Below are 26772 nucleotides of genomic sequence, written 5' to 3' on the forward strand. Positions count from 1 at the left end.
ATTTTAAAAAGTATAACTATTATAAAACTACCATAACTATATAACAGTATAACTGCTTTATGGTTACTTTCGGGAATATGGGCTTGATGGAATCCACTCACCAGTATTAGAAGGTGTAACATATTAATTTCTCAAGGAATTATTGTTTTTTATGTATTGTTTTTTCCTAATTATGATGATACTGTGTTTGATTTCCCTAGTTATATAGTAATTTAAACCCTAGAAAAAGTATTGATTTAATATGTTAATATTAATTAAAATAATAAAAAGTGATGCCTTATTTCAGACTAATCATACTAATATTTTGAATAACATATTTTGACACTGAAAAACTGTAGAAATGAAACGATTGTTGTACAATCAAGGAAGTAGTCAGTGTAACTCATGAAGATTTTTATGGACTTTTGATATGAATACATATTGGAGATTTTTTTTTGTATTTATTTAACAGGAACTGTGTCAAAAATCAGCAGAGACTCTGAAGGAGATGAAAGAAAATATCACATCTCACCAGAATCATATTGTACAAGTAGAAAAGAATGTTAAAGAATTAGATCAACATATTAATGAATTGGAAAAGCAAAAAGATGAGGTGAAATGCTCTTATGTTTGTTAGTTTGTGTTAGTGGTTTCTGTCTCTATCTTTTGCTGAACTTTCTGAATTATTTACACTTAATCCCATTAAAATAGTGGATGGAATGAAGTATATTAACACTTTTTAAATTGTGAGTTTTCAAAAATTTATTTGAATATTTCTATAATTTTCAGGAAGCCGGAGGAAAACTTTTGAAGTTGGAAGAAGCACTTAAAGAAAAGCAGATGTCTGAGGCAAAATCTAACAGTGATCTTCAGTACAAGAAAGACTGTCTGAAGGAAGAAAACAAGAAAAAAAAAGATCTGCAGAAAAACCTCGATGAGGTGATTTTCTAAAGTTGTGCTACAATTTTTGTATATAAATTAGTTTTTTGTTCATTTAGTAATAACGTTTGGAGTATATCTGATATTATTAAGGTTACAAGTTACATTTTTCTTGAAATGATGAAGTACAGGGGGCAACTTTTATGCTTTATGTGGAAAAAAATGAGTATAATAATTCTGACAGAAAAATCATATTATAAAATGAACATTTAATATAATGTATATACGAGGAAGATTATGTACAACATTTTCATTAAAACTATTTGAAAACAAAGCTAATATAAACTATTTTTTATAGTTTTGATGATGACACAATGTCTATGTTTAAGTAATAAAATCTTGCAGGATGCTGCAACAACTGTAAGCAAAGAAAAACAACTTCAAAAACTGGTATGCCAGTTAGAGAAACTGCAACAGGATAGCAAAGTTGACAGTGAAGCTTTGACTGCAGCCCAGAAGCATTTCCAAGCTGTGAGTGCTGGTCTTTCTAGTAATGAAGATGGTGAAGAGGCAACTTTAGCTGACCAGTTGATGAGTATGTTTTCAATTTCATCTTGCAGTGCTATTTTGTTGTGTCTATATATACATGTATATCTGTGCATGATTGTGTATTACATGAAATATGTGTTAACCTAATTGATTAGTACTGGTCTACTGTTATGGTAAATCAAGTTTAATTATTTATAGGCCTAACTAACTTAAAGCTTACAAACTGTTTGAATGAACTCTGTGTGTATCCCCAATCATAAAAAATACTACATTATTGAAATTGTGCATTAAATAGCTGTATTATGTTTTGGTAGCTAGTAGTGCTGGGCAATTAGTTGAATCTGCTAATTGATTAATTGTCTGGCTTAATAATCAAATACATTCAACTAATTGATTATTCTCACCTGAGACTAATCTTCCTATTCTTAGGTTGTTTTGGGTTTTTTAAGATAGTTTTGAAATATTCTTCATTTAATATGATAATTATCTTCAGGTACAAGAATTTAGGATTGTTCTTTTGCAATCCTAAACTGTTGTAACGAAAAAGGTAATGTATATGCAACATAGTACAAAACCTGTAACGTGACGAAGATACAATTAATAGTGTAAAACAAACAGGGATTGCTGCCCATCTTGAAGCTTTTCCTACTGCATACCTGATGTACAATTCCAGATTCTACCGGGTGTTGGTTGGTTGCCTCCATCAGTGTGGTAGTCCTGCTTTTCAATATAGAGTAATTTGGTCACCTGTTGCACCGTCTCAGGTGATGTGGTCCTCTGGACTCTTCAGTGCATTTTTCCGTCCTTTCTTCTAGTGGAGTATGGGAGTCCTTGCCACTTACAAGTTCGTATCTGCTGGGGTGGACCATCATATCATTCAGTTGAGAGTTCGGGTGGTAGCATTCTGTGGGTGTCAGTGGCATATAGCACTCCCTACTGCAGATCCGATGTCCAATTCCAGATGCTGTCAAGTTTTGTTTCTAGCACTACACCGTATTAATCTATAAATATCTGATAGATTACTTTTTCTCTCTCTGACATTCCTCCTTCCTACCATCCTCTGGATGTACATTCCTGTTGGGTCTGATGTTGGTTGGAGATGGCCCTGTCACGTTTAGAATCATGTGTTGATGGTGTGATGCCCTTCCTACCATGGACCTGATGCACAATACCAGATACCACCTGGTTTTCATTGAAACACTCTGCCATGTCACATTCCTCCTCCCTACCATCCTCTGGATATGGTTCTCAGAGGGCCCTATTTGTGGAGAGCTGCTTCATAGTCACTTACATGTAGATATGCAGAAGTGGGAGGTAAAAGGCATAGTACTAATTTAGAATATACTATTTTGGGACAGGAGGCAAGTATCTATCGGAAATACATTTTCAGGTTAGAAAAATGTTAATGTCTGTTTTTATATAATTGATCAAGGAGTATGCCAAATTTTTAGGACATATTAATCTTTTGATTTTGTTAATGTTTATTGAAAATTTATTAAAATATTTACATTTGTAATTTATCTGATAAGTTCCTTCTCGGCTGAAAGGGCAAGTAGGTTTGGTAGTCATGGGAATTGATTCTATGACTCTTGAATTACATGACAATCACTGGGAAACAGCAATAATCAGATACAGATAATTTTGTTTAGTTGTTTATTTTCTTGACATTAATTGATTATTTAATCATAATTTTGGATAATCAGTGATTTTACAACGACATTAAATCAATTAATCACCCATCTATACTGGCTAGTCAACCAAGGTGCATTTAATGGTTGTTGGATTTGGAGGATGGGTTCAAAGCATAGCTATACAACTAACTATAGTTATATAATTATTTTTGTTTGTTCTATCCAGAATACTTATAAAACTTTCTGAGGCATGTTCTTATAAAAATTTTATAAATTATGTTGAGTTTCCAGGTAGCATCAGAATCTTCACTTTGTGTGTTTAGAGATGTTTTTCATCACCATTATGTTTAGTAGTAGGGAAAGGGGTGTTAATTGAAGTTTTTTATACTCAGTATCTTTGTAGTGGAGGGAAGGACTGTTCTTTAAGCTCAGTATGTTTCTAGTGTGAGTGTGACTGGTTGTCAGTAAGTATATATATTTTTTAGTTAACTTTTTAAAGGAGAGCAAAATTTAACTCTCTCACTATAGGCTCGGGTGAATTGACCAAGTTCGTGACCACAAATTAACCTTTATAGTTTCCATACTTCTAATATGTTTTGTGTTTCTTCATGAAATTTTGCAAGTTTTCAGTAGTTATAAAAAGTCATTTGTAGACAAAAAATTAGAATTTTTAATGAAGTATTTTCACTAAAAAATTTCCCATGAATATATGAAGTCAAAATATTGACTGCTGCAAGTGCAAAGTGATTTTCATGTTAAGATTAAACATGCTTTCCTTCACCCGAAAAATCTCAAATTTGATTTGTATAATCTCTAAAACTTCCTAAATAAATTTCAAATGTTTGTTTCAGTAAAACTTTTTATTTTATCTGCCGTTTTCTTTACAAGATTGGTCAATTTGACTGACCTTGTAACCATAAAAAAAATTAGAAAAAAATCTACATTTTTTTTTCTTTCTAAAATGACTTCAAATCATAACATGGAACTATATTTGCATATTATAAATAGCTTTAAACTAGTAACAATATGCATCTGTTTATACTTAAATTTTATTGTGTTATTGCTCTTTGAACCATGTTCCCAGCATAACATTTGTAAATCATTTGAAGAACATGCAGCTCACATTATGCTATTGAACTACATAACACATGAACACTCATGAGTTGCTCACAACCATAATTCCTGATCAAATTTTATAATTATTATTCTTTATTTTACCTAATCTAACCTAAAAGGTTTCTAATTTTTCTATTTTAGTTACTTTTATAATAATAAGTAAAAAATACACATGAAAAACAAGAAATAGAGTACCTACCTGGGTTGTCGTCGTCTTTTTTTTTGCTGTCAACTGTTGATGACACTTAACCTACTTTTTTATACTAATGGTACAACTGCACTAAGTAATTCTTTATTTAATTAAATAATGCACAAAAGAACACAGAATAATAACATGCAAAAAACTGATAATGTCCCATAACTCACAATTTTTGTGTATTTCTAACTATGCAATAAAGAGCCATGAGCTAAGCTCGTTGATGTGTTTCCAGTAGGAATAACGTTTGACCTGGAAGCACAACAGATAATTCTCTGTACAGAAAACAATGTAATGTAATATCTCATTTGATAGATTGAAACCTTGGCTTTCTGTTGGTTATATTAAATAATATTGTATTACATATCAGAGAGTTGAAACTTTAAAGATAAGAACTACATGGGAAAGAGCAAACTGAAACAAGTTTCAACCACTGCTGCAGACAGGCACAAGTTACAACATTAAATATGCATAAAAATTAATTTTGATATATACAAGGTGTCCCAGAAGTCTGAAACCTTAGGAAAAATAGACATTATATTCTTAAAGTTAAACTAACATATTTCTAATGTCAGTTGTACATATTTCAGGAAAGAAAATACCCTGATGGCACAGTATACAAAGAATTGATACGCGTATGGCTGTCAATGCCATGCAGTTTAAATAATAAGTTAAGAATAAATTGTGTTTTTTCCCTTTAGGTCCAGATTTTTGGGATACCCTGTACAGTCTTAGTGTTGTTTAAAGTGCATACTAATGTTGAGGATATTTTCCATTGTCTAAGTGGTCAACAACATAACTTTTGCTTTTGTGTTTTTTAATTTTTATATTTTACTTTATTTTTTATTGGTTTTCGAGTAAGCCTGAAAATAAAAATTTAAGATGACACAATGTTGCTTATTTCGTAATTTAAATTTGAGAATTTTGCTAACACCAACTGTGTGACAAGTTCTACAACTGGTACATTTAAAATTCACATAGTATTTATTTTTTATTCAAATTAGAAAATAAAACTAAATATTAAGAAACAGATATATCAATGAAAATTACTTGTGTAAGTGATAGGGAATCAAGTTGATAGAATTTTATTTTAAATTATTGACTGAAGTATTATTTTTCTAAATCATTTAAAAAGCAATCAACATAATTTTGATAAAAACAGTAGTTCTATAAATTACAAGTCAATTTTAAATTTTGATTAGATTTTTTCTCTTGAGCCACATAAATTATTATTGACTTGGATCTAGTACAGATTTATATTTATAGTGCTAATGAACATCCATGATCAGTATGTAGGTGTGTGTGTGAACAGTTCAAAATATGAGGTTGGCATTTCTCAAAATGAGTAAGCAATATATAAGATGCTGTTTGAGTTAAATTGCAATGAAATTAGTAAACATCGGGCATTTTTTTACTTCTTTTGTCTAAAAACTTACAAACAAATGAATCACTACCCTGGTGTACCATAGGGTACGTGAAAAAGTGTTATGTCCTGACCAATATATGTTTCAGGATGACTTCATTTTGACAGCTATCAGAAAGTTTTTATCTCTGCAAAATGACAAAATCCCTTTCTTTGTATGTCAACAAACAGTACTTAAGTATTTAAATGCAACTACAAGACACATTTTTTTGCACATGTGTTTGGGGAGCTCATTGACGACAAAAAAAAAAAAAATAGCATGAGTACTACAACAAAGATCTAATAACATAGTAACATGTTTTTACTATATGCTAGGAATTTTCACATTATGTGATCTGTATGAATTTATATAATGATTCGTGTATTGCTAAAGCTTTCATTTAAATCACAGAAACAATATGATACTTTCACCAGGCATTGAATTTGCAACCTTATTAGCGAATTGATGTTCTAGCATTCCATTTTAATGTTTTTATCTAATACTTACCTTTCATTGATATAATTTGTTTGTGTGTTATTTAAAAAAAAACTCCAAATAGCCTAAAGATTTCTAGCTCTTTCTGATCCTGGTCATTTTCATCCCTGAACATAGTGAATGCATTTGTAGTTATGCAGTATTTCCCCATAATAGAAGAGGCTAAAGGTCACATGATACATTACATTTCACACTGCAATAAAAGAAAGAGCCTTAACACATTCTCTGCCAATGACATGTTAAAGTTTCAGTCATTTCTTAGTGAGGTTATATTTTTGCATTAACACGTTAATCAGCAGAGACTATAACTATGTGCAAGTGACATGTTAAAGCTTCAGTCATTTCTTAGTGAGGTTCTACTGGTGCATTAACACGTTAATCAGCAGAGACTACAACTATGTGCAAGTGACATGTTAAAGCTTCAGTCATTTCTTAGTGAGGTTCTACTGGTGCAATAACATGTTAATCAGCAGAGACTATAACTATGTGCAAGTGCACAGATGAACAGTCCCTTAGTGCTGTACAAGGACTGTGTGATTGACAGAAAAAATTCACAAAAGTTTCAATTCCCGTGACTTGATATTTCTTCAGTGGTTTGTTTTGGTTACCATTATAGCTACAAGTTGGCAGGGTTGTGCAAACGTTTTAGTCTGAGTGAAGGTGGGAGTATTTTACAAGAATTTGATCCAGAGTCATTTGAGGAGGATGATGCAGACAGAAATAGTAGTTATGAGCCTACTGATTTTGAGTCTGATGATGAAAGAGGCCTGGATTGTACATACCATGTTAACGTTCAAGCTGATTCGTCCGTAGCTGACACTGCTGATCTAGATGGTGACACTGGAATGCCAGCATGAGTTGACGGATGGCAGACTGTCCAACCTACATATGTTAGTCTAACTGATATTTCTTTTACAAAGCAATATCAAGTGGTTTGCTGTTGACATTTAAAAACTATTTGTGCCAGAGGATGTTGTGAATATGATGGTCACTGAAATGAATAGGTTTGCTGAACAGTTTTTGGAATTGAACTGCTTAAAGCCTAAAAGCAGAATGTGCTGGTGGTCTGCATCTGATGCATCTGAATTGAGAAAATTTCTTGAAATTCTTTTCATCATGAAAAAAACCATTGAGAGTGTATTACTGGTCATATGATCTAGTCCTAGCTACTTTGCTTGTCAATACCATTATGCCACCTGATGAGTGTATTACTGGTCATATGATCTAGTCCTAGCTACTTTGTTTGTCAATACCATTATGCCACCTGATGAGTGTATTACTGGTCATATGATCTAGTCCTAGCTACTTTGCTTGTCAATACCATTACACCACCTGATGAGTGTATTACTGGTCATATGATCTAGTGCTAGCTACTTTGCTTGTCAATACCATTACGCCACCTGATGAGTGTATTACTGGTCATATGATCTAGTGCTAGCTACTTTGCTTGTCAATACCATTATGCCACCTGATGAGTGTATTACTGGACATATGATCTAGTGCTAGCTACTTTGCTTGTCAATACCATTACGCCACCTGATGAGTGTATTACTGGTCATATGATCTAGTGCTAGCTACTTTGCTTGTCAATACCATTACGCCACCTGATGAGTGTATTACTGGACATATGATCTAGTGCTAACTACTTTGCTTGTCAATACCATTATGCCACCTGATGAGTGTATTACTGGTCATATGATCTAGTGCTAGCTACTTTGCTTGTCAATACCATTATGCCACCTGATGAATGTATTACTGGTCATATGATCTAGTGCTAGCTACTTTGCTTGTCAATACCATTATGCCACCTGATGAGTGTATTACGTTAGAGAAACGTTAGAGAAGTTAATTCAACTGTTAGAGGTTTAATATATTGCAATATTAGTTACTTCTCATTCATTGAATTTCATATATTTAAAATGAATGAAAAAATGAACTTTTAAAAATAATAGTGTCACACTTAATATTTTGTTTAATTAAATCATATTTATTAATATGGTTATATTTTTCACCCACTCACTTTGCAGGTATACTGAATATTACAATAAAATTTTCTAGAAATTCACATTTGCTTGCAGTCAAATACATTTTGAAGTTATAAATGTTGACCAATGTTATATGTATTTAACCCTTTTTGCGATGGGGTGACATATTTCATGTCACCTCGGGAAGGATATTTATGTAACAATATATATATGGTAACTGAGATATCCTCATAAAATCTGGTAATATTTTGTTAAAGATAAGTATCTTGTACACAAAAATAACATTATTTTAATTACGTCTTTCTAATAAAATGTTATTTACACTCAAATTCTAAAAAGTTTGAATGCATGGTGATTTTTCATTTTAAGTATAAAAATACTTTTCTTCATCTTATAGTTTTCATATTTCATTTACATGACCTCTAGAACCTCATAAATGAATGGCCTGGCATGGCCAGGTGGTTAGGGCGCTCGACTCGCAATCTGCTGGTCACGGGTTCGAATCCCCCATCACACCAAATATGCTCACCCTTTCAGCCGTGGAGGCATTATAATGTGATGGTCAATCCCACTATTCATTGGTAAAAGAGTAGCCCAAGAGTTGGCGGTGAGTAATGACTAGCTGCCTTCCTTCTAGTCTTCCTGCTAAATTAGGGACGGCTAGTACAAATAGCCCTTGTGTAGCTTTGCGAGAAATTCAAAACAAACAAACATAAATGAATATCAAAAATTTTTTCCATGTAAATGTTTATATTTTATTTCTCATTTTCTCTACCATATCACAAAATCTAACTATTATCATCAACATACAATGCAATGAAATTATTAAAATTAGGAAATAGGAAAAAGTACATATTTTTTAATTTTTTGTAGAATGTCTTTAAACACCTTTTGGTTATGTTCATAGTTTTAGGTCTTTTCCTTTTCATGTATAGTTAATTTTTAATGTTTTATTTTTGTTTCTTGTCCTTTACCATTTATTATTCATCTCGATACAAGTCAATGGTGCCATCTGTGCAACTCTACGGCAAAATGTTCGGGCACCACTTACTTTGTGTTTAGTCTTGAGAACTGACACAAACATTATGTATATTGAAAAAATATTTCAACTTTTCAGTTATGCATTTTAAAACATAAATGATACAATTAACTAAAATATAAAAGTTAGACCTAAATACACAGTGCTATTGTCGATCAAGCAGCCAACAATACTACAGGCAGTTACATGTACCCCGTGGTGAAAACTGTGTGCCAATTTCAAAATGACTGTTGTTGGATTATAGTGTCAAATGAGCTCTCTCTAATGACTATATACATGTGTATGTAACCTTTACATGTAGGCTATATAGCTCAAACAAATCTATTGAATGTGGGGATGGCACCACTCGGAAGTTGACAAAATTTATTACTGTTTCAACTGCATTCATCCAGTAAACTTCCAAATGTACTCTCAGTAGGTTATGTAAATGTCTTATTGTCTAGATGTACATCTACACAACTAGCATTATATTATTGAAGATAGGAAATGCCAAAGTAGAGAATTTTCATAAGTCGTGGGTCGTGTGACAATACGTCTGAAGTTATTTTATTCACTGAGTTCACTCCTTTACTCATCAAAACAAAAACTAAAGTACCCATCTCAAATTTAGTGTAGCCCATTGTATCTATTCATCTATGAATTTTAACACAGTTTACAACAGGACACAAAAAATCATCAAGAATTCCATATTAAAAAGTAAAACAGAAGACTAATAATTCTGCCAACAAAAAAAAGCCTTCAGTTAGCATTTTTAATCTTGTGATTTTAACACTCGAATATACATTCAGTAAACAGTTTATCTTAAATCAGTCATTTTTCATTCACCTTCACCCTTTCTGCCACTTCAACATCTTTCTTCAAAATTGAGTAAAGTATTCTAACATAGGGCCTTGATAAGTTTTATGGAAGGTTGCAATAGTACTTGTACTCTTAAATTCAAAATGTCTTTAAATAGGTCCCATAATTGGCTTCATGGTTAGTTATCATTAGTTGTGTATGTATGTGTGAGTGTGTATATATATAGACACACACACATACATAATACATACACACACAACAAAATAGCACTACAAGATTAAATTGAAAATGTATATATATATATATCCACAAAATCAATACCTTATTCACATAGAAAGTAATTCAAATTTTCATAACTCAAGTGTATCACTTTAATGCTTTGGTAAACCTGTCCATATTTAAATAACACAGGTACCTAGATTTATATGTGTGTGTGTGTGTGTGTATATTTCAAAAAATTAATTCATTGTTTATTTGGAAATAGCATATGCAGTTGTGTCAAGCTCTTTTATTTTTTATACACACATTTTTTTACTAACCTGTAATAATGATCAAAAATAATACATTCGCTGCAGTGCTGATATTAGCTTATGAGTTTATGTTAAGGTAGTGGAAAGAAATTATAATACAGCTGTCTGTGACTAGACTAAACGGATAAGAAATAAGTTTTATTGTTGATGAACTTTAAATCAAGAATTACATTTATAAAGCACGTTATTCTCTTTATTATTTCATAGTTTGGTTGAAGTGTTTAAGTATTTGGTAATTCTGAATCTTTTTTTGTCACTGGTATTTGTTATTTATTTTTCTCACTGATGAATGTTTTTTAGCTGCAAAAAATGACATTGCCAATGCTGACACAGAAACTAAACAAGCAGAAATGAAACTGAAGCATGCAGAAGGAGAGATCAAGAAGAAACAAACAGATTGTAAAAAGACTGAGAAAGAATACCAGAAAGATCAAGGATCCTACCAAGCTCTGGAAAAAGAACTGAATAAGATAAAGGTGTGTATTACAAAGAAAAATAAAACAAGCATTTTAAATACCACATGTGTATTAGTGTAACTGTTTTAATGAGATCTTTCCTGTAGTTTTTCTGAAGATTTATTTCTACAGATTTATGATTATTTTTACTTTCACTTGTTTAATTAAAAATATCTTTCTAAATATCCTGTTGTAATACTAACTTTGTTGTACAGCTTATTACTTCAATGCAAGTTGCTGATATACTGCAAGAATAATGTATTAATGTTGGAAAAACTTCAGTTCTGTAAGTTTTACAAGTTTGTTTGCATCCTATCTACTGAATTTTTTTTATAATAAAGAAGTTGAAGAAATTCAGTGATCAATCCTTAAATGTAAGCTGTTAGTTATAAGCTATACTAACAGCTTTACAAACACAATGAGGTCAGATGATTGATGGACCTTGTAGCCATTTTGTACTCATTATAGTCTCCATACTATAACTTGAAACACAGTATGTGTATCTTCACAAAATTTAGTAGACTTCTAGTAAATATTACAAGTCTATTGCACACAAAAAATGTGATTTTTTAAATAAGTATTTTTGCTAAATATTTGCCCGTGAATATATATATATATATATATATATATAGTTTTATTATTTTACTAGTCCAAGTGCAAAGTGATTTCCACATTAAGGTCAAAAATACTTTTCTTTGTTTCAAAAACTCAGTAAAATTTTATATTTTATCTGTTAGTTTCTCTACACTTTACTCTATTGTGAGTCTATACAAGATTGGTGAATTTGACCAGCCTCGTAACCACCAAAAAGAAGTTGAAATGAATCTAAATTACCCTTTTTTTTCTTTCTAGAATGACTTCAAATTGTAACATGAAACTAAATTTTTTTTATACTAAATAACTTTAAACTTGTAACAGAGTACATCTATTTATACTTAAATTTTATTGTTTTATTGCTCTTTGAACCTTGCCTAACCTTGTCATGCCATTGTAAGTTGTAAATCACTAGGTGGATGTGCAACTCACATTGCACTATCAAATTACATTACACACAAACTACTCATGAAAAATTATTGTTATTATTATTTATTTTACCTTAACTAACCTATAAAGTTTCCTATTTTTTTACATTTTAGTTACTTTTATAATAAATAAAGTTTACACATGAAAAACAAGAGAAAAATACTTTCCCATGTCTTCTTTTTGTCTTTTTCTTTGTGCTGTTAACTGTTGATGACACTTAATCCTACTTTTTTATACTAATGGTAGTAGTGCACTAAATAATCTTTATTTAGTTTAATTATGCACCAAAGAACAAAGAATAATAACATGCAAAAAACTGATAATGTCCCATAACTATCACAATTTTTCTGGCTTTCTAGCTATGTGACAAGAGCTGTTATGAATTTATCTAAACTCATGAATATGTTTTCCATGCGAATAAAGCTTGAACTTAAAGTAAAACTGACAATTCTCTGTACAAAAAAATAATGTAATATAATATATCATTTGATAGAGTAAAACCTTCGTTATAAATAATATGGTATTGAGTGTCAGGGAGAACTATTGGCAATTACTGAAAGAGAGGTTGTGACAGGTGGTCATGATAAAGGGGGTCTGATTTTCTAGTTTATGGCTCTGTAACCAAATAAGATTGAAAGATATAAAAATTATGCTTTGCCTGAGTAATAACAACATTATAATGAGTAATTTATGTTAAACGTCATACTTCTTGGAGGGGTGGTAGAATAATTACAGAAGAGGGGATGCCTAAAGAGAAAATGTCACAATTCTCATACTATTGCCTTATAAAAATTAAGAACTTGAAACTTGCATAGTATTAAAGTATAGATTATTAGCTATGTTTTTATGCTATCATTATTGATATATCCTGAAAAGAAAGTAGTTGAATTAAATTTTGAATGTAACTCACTAAAACTTTGTGACATGCACAGAGAAAGATGCCCATAGAGAGAGGGTTAATAAGTAGTTACTATAGTGCATGTTATTGTTATTGGATCCTTCTTAATAAATAACATTAAATCATTCCATAATATGGGATAGTTATTGGGGGCCTTCTGTATTCAGGTTTTTGACAGGGGTGATATTTAATTCGGCTTAGGCACTTGACATCAAAAACTGCTTTCCTGCACACACATTGCTAATTTAGAATACACGACCATATTAATCTGGTACATATTGGTCTCATGGTTACTTGTAGGTTGCTGAAGCACCAGGTTTTAAACTATCACGCATATTAATTAATTTTTTAGGTGGAAATGGATACACTAGAATATGAAGATGGTAAAGAAGAGAATTTGCTGGCAGAGAAACGCCTGGTGGCTAAAGATGTAGACAACTTGAAGGAAAAAGTAGAAAATCTTGAGGCAAAGTAAGTGTCTTTTTGGTTTTATATCACTTGAATGGATAGATATGTCTAACAGAGCTGAACAATTAATTAATAAAATTGATTACATCAGTTAGTGTCAGGTAAAATATTTGAATAACTGAAATTATGATTAATGTCAAAAATAATCAGCTAATCAAAAGTAGTCTTTCCAATTATTACTGTTTGTGATTATTCCATCTATCCAGTAATTAGAAATATTGCCATTGTGAATTTTCATTATTATTTTTGATTAATTCAGATTTGTTTAGCTTAATAAATTAATGTCATGAGACTCATAAAAATAATCAACTAATGGAAATTAGTCTTTCCAATTATTACTATTCCAGTTATATAGCTGTTATGTTAATGGGCTGTTTGTGCACTGTATTATAAGTGTTTTTACTTTATCTCTCTCATGTGTGAATAATGCATTAATGGGCTTGACAATTAATCAGTTAACAAATTCCACAAATCAGCCATCTCTATTGTCTTGTAAATTTACAACTTGTCAAATTGTAGCTTGTGTTTTACTTCTTTTTTTTCAATTGAAAGGCAATTATTTTTAACCTCATTCATATTTTTAATCACATTTGAACACCATAGTTTGTTTCCTAACTTGTTGCAATTCAGAAACGTTTATTTTACAAAATTATGCCTCCGAGATGATAGCCCGACTCTGCACACACAAGTATTATCTTCCCTGTTCATTTGTGTATGAAATTTGCATGCCTCTAGCCTTGAAATAACTTCCACCTAAACTCGTATGTTTAACGTGAACTGTACTGATGCATAGTGACTTCATCATGTGACAAAAACCCCCCCACCAGTAGGATTGTGATGCAACCTCCATGTGCAGTAACTCCTCATGTGTACTTGCACTTGTGATAATGACATTCTTTTCCTCAGCACTGTATTGAACAGACATGTTCAAATTTTATTTGGCTTCAATTTGATGAGACTTGCATTTATTAACAGAACTTTTTTTTTTATACTTTGACTTTTGTCTTCACAGCTTTACTTTATCATAATGAATTCTAAAGTGACGGTGACTTCAACTTTGTCCTGTATAATTGATGATATTACATGCATGGGCCCTGTCACTAAGTCTGGTATTGCTTAGTATGTAGGGATGGGTAGGGAAGAAATGTCCACTTCATGTATTGCTTATCATAGTCTCAAGTCCCTTATAACAATCTAAGAGACTTTTATAAACACCTAACTTGGTTTCAAGGTTTTCTAAAGCTATTAAGACCTTCATGTTAGTGAAAAAACATTGCTAAAGTAGAGAACTGGTGAGTAGCTTAACAACCAAATGTTCTGCTGATTATTCTGATTCTGGCGTCATCAGAAAGACTAGCTCACCAATTCTTGAAGTTGTTGTGATGATTTACACACCAAAATGTTGAATTTTAATTTTGGGAGTGCAGAAGCAGTATAGTGTTTCACTAACTTCAACACATCACACCAGGCTAAAACTGCTACCTTCATAGTGACTACCATTCATTGAAAAAAGAGGGGAAACAAGTAATAAAAAATTTTTGAAAAACCCTAGGATGATGTAGGCCTAGATTGCAATGCCAAAGAGTATAGAAACAAGGTAGTGATGAATACACAAAACCATACTTAAGTCCCTACATAAATAGCCACCGAGTCTATGTTACAAGCTCATAGGAATTAGCCAATGTAAGAATGTATAGTATTGTTCAGTTTAAATGCTTTTATTCAAACCTGAATACATGCAAATAAAAGGAATTCAACATTTAATTGTAGATAGTTTTTCTTGGAAAAATTTGGCTACTTATGTAGGGATTTTTATATGGTTTTGTGTATTTATCCCTACCTTTTTCTTTACTTTTTGGCATTGCCATCCCTAAGTTATCCTTATTTTTTTTATTACATTCTCTATTGTGGTGTTGGGGGGAATCACTGATAGAGAATGCCATGGCCATTGTGCAACATGTTGTGAGGTCATACATGCTAGGCCTTCTGTTCCCATCTATTCTTCCAATGTTCTTTCCCTTCATTTTGAGTTGAACAAGAGGAAGATGAATATGCTCATTTGTTCCCTCGTATTGGGCACCTTCCTTTCAGTTAAGGAAAGTTCTCGGCCTTCAACATAGTTTCAGGACTTGATCTTTCTGGTATGTTCCTTTCTTTCTCTTATGTCTTATGTTTCTTCATGTTCTTTGGTCCATGAGCCCAATCCTCACAAATATTTAGTCTTTCCTCCTTCACCTGGCATTCAGGTTCATGCTGACTCCTTCCTTGAACAACTTCGTAGCTGTCGCCATATGCCTTTTCTTCCTTGCCTTTATGATTCTCGTTTCCTAGCTTATAGTCATTCTTCTCATGCAGTTCTTGACTCTCAATCTTTGGAATCTCTATTACCTGCTTGGAGAGCAGACTCCCTGTCTCCTCTTTTGTTTTCCATTGCTCAATTGTCACATCTTCATCTTTTTCTCACCACACTTCTTTGTTACTTCTCCTCCCTGAACCTTTTGTCTGTAGAACTTCATCATACTTCAGATGAGTTTCAGGGGAATTTGGTTCCCTTCTATTTATCACTATGACCCCTACCACTTCTTCTGCCCTAACCCTGCTTAATTAGTTCCTCTGCTATTAGGACTCATTAGTTAGTGATACACTCCCTACTAACATATGCCTACCAACTTCCTATCTGTGTGATCTTCATCAGGCACCCTTTCTTTGCCCTGAAGTCTTTGGTGGCCCAACACCAGTCCTCATTATTTTCTCTGGTTCCTCACCTCTTACAACCTCACCCTTAAACTTCTGTTCCTTGACTGGATCAGTCTACCTCTCACCTTTTGTGTTCCACTTTCCAGACCTTCCTTCTCTTCCTGTCCCTCACTGCCCACCATTAGGTCCATCACATCTTTTGTTGGTGACTATTATCCTGCCAATTTAGAACATGTGGGCACCTGTTTCTTTCGGTTTGCTGACCTTTGGTCACACTTTTTTACAAACAGATGAGTTCTTGAAGTCCTCACCCACAGGTGGTTTTTTCACCCACTCTTTTCTTTTCCCATTTCTTTTTCTCCTCCCTCTGATCCTGTCCATCTTCAGTGTGTTTAGGAGGCAGTATTGGACCTTTTAGCCAAGCATGCCATCAAGAGTGTACATGACCCTTCTCCAGGTTTTTACTCTCATCTCTACATGGTCCTAAGAAGACTGGGGACTCGCATCGAATAATTGACCTTTCATATCTTGATTGTTTTATGGTCATTCCACATTTCTAGATGGAGAATGTCTTTTCTCTCCTGTTTCCCTTTTCACCTAAGCAGTGAATGACCAAGGTCGATGTTTCAGATGCTTTAATCCACATCCCAATTGACCCATCCTCGACATTATCTCTGATTTGTCCATCAGAATCATGTGTTCCAGTTCCATGCTCTTCCCTTCAGCACAGTGTTGGCTTCTTATGTCTTCAATCGAGCTATAAGGACCTTTGCTTGCCATCTTCATAGCCTGGGACTGAGATTCCATTTCTACATGGATCATTGGCTTCTCTCAGCCCATTTCAATGTGATATTCTATTCTCGTACTTCTTTTTCAAGAGACTGTTCATTTGGACCACTGTATTCCTTCTCAGGATTTATTGTCCTTAATTGTGAACCTTTCCTCTCATCTTCTCAAGAAACTGTCATGGTGGCTGGACTGTCCAAATACTACTTCCAGAGTTTCCTTACTACCCCCCAGAGCACATATCCATCTCTTCACAGATAATTTCCTCTCTGAATAACATATGACTTCTGGTGTTTGAACACAGAATGAGCATTCACTCCATATTAAGGTATTCAAACTTCTCTCTCTGTTCATCAGGCATGTTTTTATTTGCTGCCCTTACGGATGGTTCACTTGGTCATAATCCACTTTGACAATTCACTAGTCATTTCTTACATCACTCATGAAGGATCCTTTGCTTTTGTGTGTTGGACCTTCTCTTTTAGGTATATTCACATTGGGTTTGTCACATTGCCTATCATGTACCAGGAGCCATGAACATGGTGGCAGACCACCTCTTTTGGCCACACCACATTCTACCAACAGAGTGGTCTCTACACTCTCGGGTCTTTTGTTGGGTTTGCTCTTGGTTGGCCATGTCAATCATAGATGCCTTTGCCAACCCTCTCCATTCTAAATTTCTTCTCTTCCGGTCTGCGGTTCCACATCCTTTGGCTCTGGTTGTCAATGCTCTCAGCCAGGACTGGTCTCATCTTTTTGTATATGTATATTCCTCTCTTCATATCCTTCCCTGGGTTCTTGCCTTGATAAGTGACACTTTATGTAGGGCCCTATTGGTGATGCCTCTCTGGCCAGCTCAACTTTGGTTTTCTCTGTTGCTTCAACCTTGCACATCTTTGTTTCATTAAGGGATATCATCCCTTCATTATCACGTGTGGGCTTTTTCTGGTCCACTGCCATTGAGCTGGACTATCTGATCCTGTAGCCTTTTACTTGTCACATTACTGTCATCTATCCACTTTATCTATCAATGTTGGTCCATCCACCACTCCTTTCCTCCTTGGCTATCTCACTGCTGATCATATTTCTGCCCTTTTCACTTGGTTGTTTGACCATGATTTGTTGGTCTCTACCATTGTTGGTTATCTGGTGGAATTATGCACTATGTTTTGTTTTTCCCGGTACCACAAGGTGTTTTCTACCCCTGTACTCTACACTCTCTTCCACTTCTTCCTTCTTCACCAACCTTCTTGGCAGGCTCCCATGTCGGGCTAGGATCATAATTGATTTTTCATACTCTTACTCTTGACCTGTTGGCTTCTTTCTTTTTTACTACTTTTCTCCTAAGACTTATTTGCTTCTCCTTCTTGCTTTTGGTCACCATTGTATAGACATCTGTGCAGTTGATTCTTCTCGTGCTCTCTTCCACACTTTTATATTCTACTCAACTTAGACTGTTCTTTCCTTCCTAAGGCTTCTGCTGCTCAGGAACGTGACTTTACTTTCTCTCCTGTATCCCTTCCTTCTGTCTCTCATCTCTACGATCTTTCAGACCTGGATTGGCTATTTTGTCCTAGTCAGGCTGTTTGATGTTACTTTTCACACACTTCTCCCTTTCATGATCTCTGTCATCATCTGTTTATACCTAAGGATCCCTCTTCTTCCAGGAACCTTTCTTCTTTTACCCACACTGAGTGGCTCCACCAACTTCTCCATTTAGGAAACATTTGGATGCTTGCAGGCTTTTCCACATTTCTTCACATGACAGTCTTCACCTGACTCATTCTCTTGCTGCCAATTTTTGCCAGCCTTAGGATGAAAACCTCCAAGTGGATGTGTGGATGATTCCCCACATGTTCATCTCTCATTACTTACACCATCAGGCTGTTTTACCTCCTGTTGGGTTTTGATGTCCACTAGGCACAGTTCTTCAACTGACTGTCTTTGAGATGAGTAAATACCATTTGTTTTTCCTCTACATTTATTAGGATTTTTCCAGGTGGCTGGTGTTGCCTCCCATGGCATGCTTATTTCCCCCAATCTGCATTGAGCCAGGATAACAGAAATCATTCAGATCATCCACCCTGGCTCTACCAGTGCACAATGAGAGATGGGGTGTTTTGCAATACTGCAAGACTCACTCAATTGTCCGATCCAGGCAGCAGTAAACACATTTCTAAACACTTGTGTAATATAATTCTTGACTATTAATAATGTTAAAATTTCCAAACTTAAAAAAAAAAACAGTATTGTGTATAAAGTAAGTTTAGCTCGGGTTCCTCATATATGTCTGTAAATGTGGTTTAGAAATTGCATTAATCCTCATGTCCTTGTTACAGATTTCCTAATTTGACTTTTGAATACAAAGATCCAGAGAAGAATTTTAACCGACATCAGGTTCATGGCTTAGTTTGTCACTTGGTTAAGGTGAAGGATCCAAAAACATCAACAGCTTTACAGGTCACTGCTGGAGGAAAGGTTAGGACTTAGAACTTCTAGCTTTTAATAGTACATGGTTCTCTTAAAGAGTATTAAATAGAGAAGAAATTAATTAAGAAAGAAAATGAACACTTTTAAAACCCTGCTGGTATGGAAGCAAAGTTAATGTTAAAGCTTTGTTTTGTGCTTTAATACACAATTGTTACTTGACAAATTGCTGTAATATTAATTTTCAAATCTTATTAAAATGAGGTAAGCTTAATACAAAAGCTGTATAATTTTAAAAATAATTGAGGTATATTTAGCTAAGGACATTATTTTGTTGTACATAAGTAATTAAAGTAAATTGACTTAGTTTTTTTTACTCTTTCAGAGTTTACACAGGTTGTGTAAAGTGCTGGAATTTAAAAATCAAAATTTCCAGGCCTTGAAAGTCTTGGAAAAATTTGCTGGTCGTGGAACTATGGAAAATGCTTAAATTGTAGGCAGTTTGGTTCTTTTTTCTGCCTGCTCAGATTATTAAAAAACAAGCAATTTATTTTTATAAAAGCATGAACATTTTTGAAGTTAAAAAATATTTGCAACATTATAAGCATGTGTGCATTCACCATCTATACTTAAGTGACTGGCATGTAGTTATGCATAACAGATGAGAACATGCCAGTACTAACGAAGCTAACCATATGCAAACTTCAATATGACTGAAAATTTGAATGTCATGTTGAAACTTTAATGTTCATTAAACATTGCATAAATAAATAAATCATGGTGGGCTTGTACATTTTGAATGTGAACTGGTTCTCTGACGTGCAATATTGCTAATGGCTAGAGAGAGGCCTAAGCAAATGTACATCACATTATAAGCTGTGTTTAAAGATCTTTGGCATTGAAAATGTGAGCAAGGCAGCACATAAGAGCCACATAAAAGGCGAGAAACATAAAGAATTCATTTTTAAATTTAAGATCACAGCAAGAACTATGGAGTTCTTTAATACATGTAGTTCTAAGTCTAATCATGGATCTGATGCCAAATCCATGACAGTAACTAGGCCAATGGAAGAAAGTAAGACAATGACTGGTATGTCTATTAGTACTAATAGTAACGTTTAGTGATAGGCCTAGGTCTACATGTGAATAATTTTCATTTCCACATCAGATATTAAATGCACATTGTTGTTGTGATATACATGAGTTTTTGGCATATTTAGGTTTAAAAAGAATTGGTCATGAAAGTTTAAACTCTGGCTGAAATGTTTTCTTTTTGTTATAATTAATAAACCTATGATATTCACTTTATTCTTATGACAAACTAAAATAATTCTTGCACATTACTTTTGGGCAAAATTGATTATTTATAAAAGGAACAGCTGCTTTGTCGTAAATGCTCAGAAAAGTACAAAAGTTTTATTTATAAATAATTGTCTTTCAGTTTGTAACTAAATTAATCAGATTTTGCCTAACATTGTTGAAATTATGTTTTCGCAGTTGAGCTTAAGTCTTGTCATAATATTGATGTATCTGATTCTCTTATTTGCCAAATAACTCTTATCACCCCTCTCTGCTATCATTTTTATGCATCTCACAAATACAGTTACAACAAAACATTAAGTGTAATTGAAAAATAATTAATTAATTTAACTTCCAATTAAAACTATATACAGAATACAACTTTAAAATTATAAATTAAAATGTTGTTTCTTTCCTCTGGTGTGTTTGTGGTGGAATGTAAACTGTCTTTTTTCACAAGCCTATTATGTCTGTTGGAAAAATTCTAACAACATTATGTTTCAGAAAAATGAAGAACTCTGTAGTGAATGTTGTTTTAAATTGTAATTTAAATGACTGTAAAAATGCCTGGAAAGTGTAGTTTCATTTGTTTTGTGTTGTATACTGCCTTTGTAGATCCCAGCTGTATAGTCCAGGAAATTTTTATCATCATGGAAAACATTTTGAAAAGTAATGGAATTTCATGCAATGGAATGTGTATGAACTGTACTCTCTGAAAACCTAGCAAAGTCTGTCTTAATGTTTATTAAAGAACACATGTTTTATGTTGGTATGCTTTGGCCCTAGGGTATACAACAGTAAAAACATCCAAAGCTTTGATACTTTTTTACTTTGATACTGCTACTTTCATTATTACCAAAAACAGACAAAAACTTACAATGTCAGCTGTTAAGGTTTGGGAAAATTGTAAGTTAGAGTTGTATATTGTTTGTGGTTCTGACAATTTGTTGGTTACAGGGTTCTTAATAACATATAAGTTACATAAAATAATTTTAAAGAAAATACCTACAATATTGTAATTAATCCCAATAATCACTGTTGGAATATCCTATGTATTTTCCATAGAAAATAAATGATTTTTATGAATCTGTTTGAGCAATTTCACTGTACAGTCTGCACATTTAACTCTCTCAACATAGGCTCGGTCAATTTGATGGACCACATGACCTCTTTGTACTCATTTAAAGTCTTTATAGATTTAATACTTTGAACTTTCAATATAGTGTGTATATCTTCACAAAATTTGGCAGTCTTTCAGTTAACATTATAAATCTTTCACAAAAAAAAATCATATTTTTAGTGAAGTATTTTTAATAAACTAAAATATAGATTTGTCAATGAATATATTAAGTATTTGGTTTGAATAGTCCATTTGCAAAGTAATTTTCATGTTAAGATTGAAAATACTTATCTTCATCTCAATCTCACATTTCCTTTGCGTAATCCCTAAAACCTCCTAAATACATTTCAAACTTTTTTTTCATAAAACTGTATATTTCATCTGTTATTTTCTCTAGCCTATCTCTATACGGGATCGGTCAATTTGACCAACCTTGTAACCACCAAAAAAACATTTTTAATAAATCTAAATTACCCTTTTTTTTTTCTTTTGGGAATGACTTGAGATTGTAACATGAAACTACATTCATTTTCCTAAGTAGCTTTAAGCTTGTAATAGCATACATCTACTTATAATTAAATATTATTGTTTTATTGCCCTTTGAACCATGCCTAACTACTATTCATGCCATTATAAGTTGTAAATCACTTGTGGAACGTGCAGCTCATGTTACGCAATTGAATTACAATACCCACGAGCTGCTAGCATGTTTCATGAAACATTTTTATTATATTATTATTATTTATTTTACCTAATTTAACCTTAACTAACCTAAAAAGATTCCTACTTTTACATTTTATTTACTTTTATAATAATAAATAAAGGATAAGTGTGAAAAACAAGAAATAAAATACCCAATCTTCTTTTTCTTGCTCTCTATTTTCGATTACAGTTAACCCTACTTTTTTTATACTAATGATAGTAATGCACTAAATTATTTTTTTGAATTATATAATGCACCAAAGAACATAGACTAATAACATGGAAAAGTGGACAATTTCTCCTAACTCTCAACATTTTTCTTGCTTTCTAACTATGTGACAAGAGTCGTTACAAATTTATCCAAGCTAGTCATTAACATTCCCATGGGAAGGAATCTTGTACTCTGAGTGAATTTGATGATATTCTGTTCATAATACAACGTTGTATAATGCATCATTTGATAGATAAAAACCCTGACTTTCTATTGGTTATAGGTAATGTATAATTAAATCTAAGAGAGAACTATTAACAAATCCTGAAAAAGAAGATGTGACAGGTGGGTGTGGCAGGAGGGGTCTGATTTTCCATTTGCTAACTCTGTAACCAAACAAAATTGAAGGCTATAAAAATTATGGATTATCTGAGCAATGACTATTTTATAGGGAGTAATTTACATTTAATTTTGTACTTTTTGGAGGGGTGGTGGATAAAATAGAGAAGAGAATATACCTAGAGAAAATGTGTCACACTAGGAGAAATTCAGGATGTTTTTAAATATTGCCTTATAGAATTAAGAGCTTAAAACTTATATACTATTAAAATATGAATTATTATCTAAGATTTTATGCTATACTAATTAGTATAACATAAACAAAAGGTGGTTTAATAATATTTTTATTGTAAGACACTAAAACTTTGTGCCATGTGCAGTAAAGGATACAAGGGGCGATGGGGTTAAATGGAAATTTTTTAAACATTTCTTAATACCAATCAAAGCAAAACCATGTTTCAAAAATTAATTACAAAAGATATGCAATTATTAGGATTGTTATCACAAAGTAGTTAATGTTCCAGTTAATGTTCAATAGTTTCAAATCTGCAGCACACCCAAACAAGCTTCAATAGGAGTAATTTTGCAACTTTAAGTACAAAGCAGAATAAATATTTACCTTTACAATTTGATTATATGTTTGTGTTCAGTTAAGAGCAATTTCTATGTATCGGTTATTGGTCATTTCTTCATATTTCTTCCATTAATAAATGTAATATTACCAAACCTTTAGTTAGTATAAAACAAGAATTATTTCAAAGAATGATGTTTTTGGCATAAAATGAACATTAGTCTGTTTTGCTTAAATATATGGTCATTTCACTTGCATTACAATAGGGTCATGATTGATTGCCAAATATTGATTGATGCTTAAGTCATTATATTGATTTTGGAGGTGTATTTCAGACATTGTAATGGGAAAAAGAAAAATTTTGAAGTCTTTAATAGGATTGTTAACTCTATTTTATAGTTGTATAATATTGTGGTGGAAAGTGAAGTAGTTGGGAAAAAGTTGTTGGAGAAGGGCCAACTGAAACGAAGATACACTATAATTCCACTGAACAAGATAATGGGCCAGTGTATTGACAATAATACACTAAAGAAGGCAGAAGCTTTGGTAAGTACATTTATTATGCTGCATTTTGTAGACAGGTGAATAAAGAAAAATACACATATATACAATTTGAAGACAACAAGGGACCTGTTGGTCCATCTAAGCTATCCCATCCACTATACCTAGCTCAAATAAAAGTAAAACACTCAAAGCCAACCCTTATCATTCAAATGTTTATCAAGCCTTCCTTTAATTTCCCTTAAATTAACTGCATCTACCATATCTGAAGGCAACCATATCTTACCATATCTGAAGGCAACCATATCTTACCATATCTGAAGGCAACCATATCTTACCATATCTGAAGGCAACCCATGTCAAAAGTCAACCACCAAGTTAGAAAAACAAAGTTACCTTAGCTGCTAAACATTTATATTTGTGTCTCCCCTAGTCTTACCACTCCCACCATTATATGCTTGAAATATTTTTAATAAATGCCTACTGTAAGGGAAGGCTGTGTAGGTTAGTCGTTTGGAGTTCGACTTTAAATCCAGTTACAAATAGATTTATTGTAAATCCAGGTATACAGTTACAAGTGGAGTCACCAACTCGAGGAAGTTTACAGTTAGAATAAAGAATTGATTGAGATTGATATCCAAAATGACATCAAATCTTTAATACAATATATTCAAATATTCGTCTACATTAACATCAACAAAAGTATCAAATTTTTTGTTCTGAGCAATCAAAGTTTCATTAATTAAACTCCATACAATAGTCATCAAGTTACTATGATCAACAAATTATCTACTAAGACATGGTTTGAATTGTGCTCAGACATACTTTACTTTGAATTATCTTTAATATTATTCATTTTACATCAATTTCCTAACTACACTATTCAACTGAGTGCCCACATGGAATCTTATCAAATTTATATTTCTCATTTCTTGAAGCATTTGAAAATATTGTAAAATACCTCAAAATGTCACAAATGTTTCACCTCTTTCAAACTAAAAAGTTGCTATCAAACATAATTTAATATAGGATTCAGTGGCAAGTCGCGTTTTCAATTTATTGTTATTTGAAGAAAGTAAAGATCTATAAGCATCTTATATGGTATTGTAGGTTGGCAAGGAAAATGTTCATACAGCACTCTCTTTGGTTGGCTATGAGAAAGAAGTGGAAGCTGCAATGAAATATGTGTTTGGAAGCACCTTAGTTTGCCCTAGCATGAACACAGCAAAAGAGGTTACTTTTGCAGAAGGAATCAAGAAGCGGACTGTCACGCTAGATGGTGAGGTGTTTGATCCATCGGGTACTTTATCTGGAGGTAAGTACGTGAACAAAAGCATCTATATTTTTAATTATGTTAAAAGATTTTATTTTTTACTCTTTTATTTAAACATTTGTTGTAACTAACAGCATGTTGGAATGAAGTCAACCCTTGTTTACTTTGTGACATTTTATTTTGCTTGAACTCTCTGAAGTTTGTGATAATGTGTGAAGAATATTGGAGATGAAACTACAACAAAGTTAGGGTTGGTTGCATTTTATAAGAATAATTCTCCAGGTCCTTTGCTGCTCTTAGTACTATTTCCCCTGTTATTGCCTGTGCTCAAGTTTTTGGCCATCGGTAATGTGCTATTGCCCAACACCACAATTTCTATCATAACAAGCTACTGTATAATAGTGTGATCAGCTTTATATCACACAACTTGACAGTTTTTCCAGAAGCTTTAATGCATTTGGATATCGGCTTCCAAGATGATGTTTGATCAAACCAAAGGTGCACAGTCAAATGACTTCAAATCTCTAATAGTATCATAGAAATACTGTCATGGACTTAGACCCATAACTTGGTGTTAGCCATATCCTGGCCATATGATGAAGGAATTTCATATCACATAATTGATGTCAGTATTATTTTTTTATGATAACTAGAGCTGCCCTTTGATCTGTTGTGAAGTTCTTATTTTTTAAGAAATTTGCAGTAACCTTGAGTCCTGACAAAACGTTTTCTATACATTTTCTGTACCATGTTGGAAAGCCCTTACCACCTTGTGGTTTAATAGTAAATTCTTCTTCTCCTCTTATGTTCATTTAAGTACACTTAAGCCTTGTTTAATTTTGCAATATATTTACACCTGTCTCGTGCAAAACATTTTTCATGCAGTTTGTCTTTCTGTCACCAGAATGTCTTTGAAACAGCTTATACATTATGGTGTATGTTGCTTTATAAGTGCAAGATCTTTGTTGGTTTGTTTCTTTTTGTCAGGAACATTTTTGTGAAATGTGTTAGCAGTTACTTTCTTGGTGGAAGTTTTCTTTACTACCAATGTGCAAACTTTGACTGGTTGTTGCAGGCTGTGTATGGTGGGATGCTACTTGGATGGATTTACATTCTCATATGGGTGTACTTACCAATGCTGTTCACTGTGTTATACATAATCATCTTTGAAATTGGTGTGTTTTCTGGGCTTTGCTAATTTTGTATATGAATATCCTTTCTTGGAAAAAGCTGACACATTTTCAGTTGTTAGTGTATCTGTGGTGTCATTACACTATTGAATGATTGGGTAATCAGTGACTGTGAAATAAATATATTGATACTAAACATGTAACATGTGGCACTACAACTCAAAACTACAGTTCCATTACCATATATATATATATATATATATATATTATTT

At 32.8% G+C, this 26772-nt stretch overlaps 1 protein-coding gene across 1 annotated transcript in view; it reads left to right on the top strand.

The window, feature by feature from the left end:
* LOC106467972 (structural maintenance of chromosomes protein 2-like) overlaps positions 1-26772 on the top strand; it is an 80871-nt gene that overhangs the window by 38523 nt on the left and 15576 nt on the right. The window contains exons 6-13 of the mRNA XM_013928364.2: positions 452-592; positions 769-918; positions 1264-1453; positions 10901-11076; positions 13329-13447; positions 19267-19405; positions 23996-24142; positions 25208-25412. Coding sequence (XP_013783818.1) covers positions 452-592; positions 769-918; positions 1264-1453; positions 10901-11076; positions 13329-13447; positions 19267-19405; positions 23996-24142; positions 25208-25412 — 1267 coding nt within the window. The remainder of the gene's footprint in view (positions 1-451; positions 593-768; positions 919-1263; positions 1454-10900; positions 11077-13328; positions 13448-19266; positions 19406-23995; positions 24143-25207; positions 25413-26772) is intronic.

Source organism: Limulus polyphemus, unplaced genomic scaffold (assembly GCF_000517525.1).
Source record: "Limulus polyphemus unplaced genomic scaffold, Limulus_polyphemus-2.1.2 Scaffold2816, whole genome shotgun sequence".
NCBI lineage: Eukaryota > Metazoa > Arthropoda > Merostomata > Xiphosura > Limulidae > Limulus > Limulus polyphemus.